This window comes from Octodon degus, unplaced genomic scaffold (assembly GCF_000260255.1).
Source record: "Octodon degus isolate 3935 unplaced genomic scaffold, OctDeg1.0 scaffold00026, whole genome shotgun sequence".
In the NCBI taxonomy this organism is placed as follows: domain Eukaryota; kingdom Metazoa; phylum Chordata; class Mammalia; order Rodentia; family Octodontidae; genus Octodon; species Octodon degus.
In genome coordinates this window covers 4,738,892-4,743,632 of record NW_004524602.1, presented here as the reverse complement: position 1 = coordinate 4,743,632, position 4,741 = coordinate 4,738,892, and the positions used below count along the sequence as shown (strand labels likewise).

The following is a 4,741-nucleotide window of genomic DNA, read 5'->3' as shown; positions in this document are numbered from 1 at the left end:
GCTGGCATGTGGTGCTGGGGGATTGAACCGCGGTCCCTGTGCTTTGCTAAGCTTGTTCTAAGTAGGTGCTTTAGACCACTGAGCCATCTCACCAGCCCGATACTGTATGTATTGAATGTGCAGTCCGTACTTAAAAAATCTGCATAGTAGAGGGACTGTAAAATTCTCAGTGAGTCTAAAATTTCAAAATCTGAGGGTCTTTTATTTATTTTTTATTGTTTGTCTTTTTGAGATGGTCTTACCATGCAGTTCAGACTGGCTTTGAGCTCACTATGTAGCCCAGGCTGGTCTCGACCTTGCAACGATCCTCCTGCCTCAGCCTCCCAAGTGTTGGGATTACAGGCATGTGCCACCCCTCCTGGCTGGCTTTTACTTTCTTTTTAACCAGAAATTGAACTCTCATGCTTACCAGGTTGATTTTGTTCTTGGAAGTTAGTTTTCACAGGTGTAAGTGTGTAGGTCACGATTGCCAGACTTTTTTTCTCTTTTGTAAAAGTTCAGACAGTAAATATTTTTGGCTTTGTGGCCTACGCAGTCTTTAGTAACTAGTGAATCCTGTTGTAATACAAAAGCACCCATATGCAATACATAAACATATGCATGGCTGTGTTTTGATAACATTTTATTTGTAGATACTGAAAATTTGACTTTTATATAATTCTCATATTTGATAAATATTATTAGAAATTTTTTTTGCCAGGTGTGGTGGTGAACACTTGTAATTCTAGCGCTCCGGAGGTTGATGTTGGAGATTTGGAAGGTCAAGGCCAGCCTGGGCTCCATAGTGAATTAAGGTCAACATGAACTACATAGTGAGACCCAGTCTCAAAAAAACAAGACACACACACACACACACACACACACACACGTGTGATGTTTGACTTGTAGGTCTTAGTTTTCTGACCTCTGGTCCCTGTGGATATTTGTTTCATGTAATGGCTAGCCTCAAAGTCACAGTGGTCCTCCTGCCTCAGCCTCCTCAGTGATGGAATTATAGGTGTGTGCGACCATGCCTGGCACCGCTTACTGTCTTTTTTTTTTTTTTTTGTCTTTCTGAGACAGGGTCTCACTATGCAGTTCGGGCTGGCCTTGAGCTCACTTTGTAGCCCAGGCTGGTCTTGAACTTGCAGTGGTCCTCCTGCCTCAGTCTCCCAAGTGCTGGGATTATAGGTGCACTGTGTGTGCGCCACCCACACCTGGCTCCAATGCTGTCTTTTTTTTTTTTTTTTTATTTTTAGGGAAGGGTCTACAGGGTGTTCAGGGTCTCACTACTAGGTCAGACTCGTAGTGATCTGCCTGTTTACAGCCTCCTAAGAGCTGGGATTACAGGTGCGTGCTACCACGCCTAGTGCCACCACGGCCAGTCTCAATTGCCATCTCAGTGTACTCCAGGGTGGGGCTGGCACGGCAGACCTGGGGATCGAACCCCTGTTCCATGGGCCTGCTACTAGGCGCTTTAATCCGCTGAGCTACTTGGCTGGTCCTTAAGCGTGTCTTAAGTTCCCTATGCTGTATTAAGTATGTGTTCATTCCCATTTTACTGCTTAGGGTTTGTTGTATAGCCAGACTTTAAGAATTAGTGTCACCTTTTACTTCTAGAAAAATTCCAGCCATTGTTTTATATTTTAAATTTATCCTATATAAAATAGGATGTTAGTATAAAAATCTACCTAGAAGTTTTCAGGTAAGGTAGTGTACTGTCTAACTCCTAGAATTGACTGCTAGACACTGTCTCTGTAGGTGACATATATCTGCCTTTATCAGACAGGGATTACTTTTCTGCTGAAAAGCACAGCATTAAGTGCAATATTAATACTAAATGCTTAAGGACTTAGTGCTCTTATAACAATCCATACATGATACATTATAATTTTTGTACAGTATAAATGCACATCCTCCCTCCTTCCCTCCCCTTCCCCTCCCCTCCCCTCCCCCCCCAACTCAGGGCCTTATGCTTACCAGGCAGGCACCGCCCCACGGAGCTAAACCTCCAGCCCCTAGATATTTACTTTGAATATATATTCTATATTAGTAGTAGTTTCAGTAGCAAAGGTATATGTGGCATTTGTTTTTTAAATGATACTAAGATAATTGTTTGTACTCGTACGCACTTAATGGACTAATGGTGTGATTGATAGTCATTCTGATTATTTGAATGTATCTTTAAGCCACAAGCAGTACGCGTGATTTCATAGACCACAACTGTCATTTCAGAGAACTCAGTTTCCTGCCTCTGCTGAATCTCAGAAAGCCAGCAAGAAAAAAGGTCTGTATGCGGTGTTGTTGCAATGTGTATATTTGCCCAGATTTTTCTGTTTCCTTGATCCTTTGTGTGTGTTTTTCAATTGTATATGTATTAGAGCTTTTAAAAATGTGAGTGTTCGGAAAGATAGTACTAGTGCAGATGTTACTCTGTGTCTAGCTTTTATGGGGTTACATAATACTGACCTGAAAACCCTTTTTCGTCTCTTTTTTTTTTTTGCGGAACCGGGGATTGAACTCAGGCTCTTAGCACTTATTCTACTGAGCCATCTCCCCGGGCCTTTTTTGTCTTTTTTGAGACAGCGTCTCACTGTGCAGCCCAGCCTGGTCTTGAACTCACTATGGAGCCTGCTTCAGCCTCCTGAGTGCTGGGATTACAGGCGTGCACTACCATACCATGCCTGGCCGTAAATGTGCTTAAGTGGAGTTTAATGATTAATTCTGATTTCCTTTCAGAAATGTACTTTACGGGGTATTTGTCAGGAATATATCTTTTACTGGAAGAGCTATACATGTCTACTTTCAGATGTAATTCTGACATTATCTGTTATGGTTGCTAATATGCCTAAGACCATATCTGGATATAAGAATCATTTTGTGTTTTATTTTGAGACAGGGTCGTTAGTCTAGGTTGGCCTCGAACTCATGGCAGCCCTCCAGCCTCAGCTTCCTGAATGCTGGGGATTGTGGGAGTATGCCACCACACCTGGTTTCACTTTGGTATCTGTCACGGCCTTGTGATTGTCTCTTCAGCGTTCATCCTACCCTTTTTCTAGAGTTTAGTCCTGTAGTTCCATTGGCAGCAGGTCCAGAGGAGGACCTGCTAACCCTAACCCTAACCCTAACCCTAACCCTAACCCTTTTTTTTTTAAATGTGAAAAGCTCTTTATAATTCAATCCATAATTCTAAACAATCACCTCACTCACAAGTCAGTAAAAAAAGAAAAAAAAAAAGGAGGAGTTTAGTCCGAGTCAGCTCAGGCTAATGAGGTGTGGAGCTGGGTTTTTTTTTTGGTGGAACTTGGGATTGAACTCAGGTCCTTGCCAGGCAAACGCTTATTCTACTGAGCCATCTCCCTGGCCCTATAATAAAGCCCCTTTCCCTTTATTTTATTTTTTGGTGGAACCAGGGATCGAACTGAGGCCCTTGCGCTGGCCAGGCAAGCACTTACTCTACTGAGCCATCTCCCTGGCCCCCGAGGTGCACAGTTGTTCGCTTTAGCACCATGAGCTCTTGCTGGGCTTGCTGTGGGCTGCAGCTTCCCACTGGGTCCCCTCCTCCTCCTCCTCTTTGGTGTGGGCGCAGAGCGCAGGGCTTCGCGCTGCTCGCGGTCTTCCCCGAGCTGATTCCCAGCCCTTCCCGTCAGTTCTTCCTGTCCCCGTCCCAGAGCAGCCACTGTCTGATTTCTCAATATTAAATTTAGCTTGTGTTAATTATTGAAACTGTCCTACCAATTTGGTTTGAAACTGTCTCATTGCTATTTGTTTCTCAATAAAATCATGGAAAAAAATATTAAATTTAGCTTTTGTAGCTCTGGAGGCCCTCCTCCGCTTGAGAACTTACCTTGGTCTCGAACCAGGAGCAGGCACTGGGAGTGCAGAGGTGAAGAGGGCCTGGCTTCCTCCCTCGGGGACTCGGCTGTCTTCAGAACCTAGAGAGCAGACGGGAGTGAGGTGTAGAGTGCTTCCTGCTGCTGAACTGAACAGTTTATTTCTAGTTTCCTCAGCCTTTTTCTTTTTTTCTTAATGTGGGACATTTAGAACTCCTTTGCCATACTTCCCTGGGTCAGGTGGCGCTTGGCATGGGTCCCTACCTGCAGTTCAGAGTGGTGGGCTCGCGACACTGGGGCTGGCAGGACCGTTACGTGGAGGGTCGTTCTCACGTGCACATCTTCTGTCTTACGAATTTTGGGGTGCATCGCATAGCTCGGGATCCTTCGTGCCTGGCACAGTGGCCACAGTGGGGCTGGGCAGGGCGGATGCCTGCCCTCCACAGATGGTAATTCCCTGTTGCTGTGGTGAAATACACCAACTGACCCTTGGAATATTGTCCCAGCCTTGTATTCCTGGAGTAACCACCAGGTGGTCGTGACGCGTTACCTTTTTAAAATAGTTACTCATTTATTCATTTAATTTTTTTTGAAGAGAATGAAAAACAGAAACGATACAGAATTTCACTAAACCAGATGACAGGAATTCGACAGTGGTGGTTACATTGCACGTTGGTGTCTTCAGATTAGTTGTTCATATTACCAGATATTAAGCATACAGAACTGGTCAAAAAATTTAAAAGAAAAAAAAAAAGCATTAACTATTCCGTTAAAAATATGGAGGTGGGCTGGTGAGATGGCTCAGTGGTCTAAAGCACCTATTTAGAACAAGCTTAGCTAAGCAAAGCACAGGGACTGCGGTTCAATCCCCCAGCACCACATGCCAGCCAGCCCTGCCCCCTGGTGGGCTGAGCTGGCCACACACACAC

General features: G+C 44.5%; 1 protein-coding gene across 1 annotated transcript in view; it reads left to right on the top strand.

Annotated features, from left to right (window-relative positions):
• Nucleotides 1-4,741, top strand: part of Bbs4 (Bardet-Biedl syndrome 4) — a 29,871-nt gene that overhangs the window by 4,952 nt on the left and 20,178 nt on the right. The window contains exon 2 of the mRNA XM_023712569.1: nucleotides 2,215-2,266. Within this exon, the coding sequence (XP_023568337.1) occupies nucleotides 2,215-2,266 (52 nt within the window). The remainder of the gene's footprint in view (nucleotides 1-2,214; nucleotides 2,267-4,741) is intronic.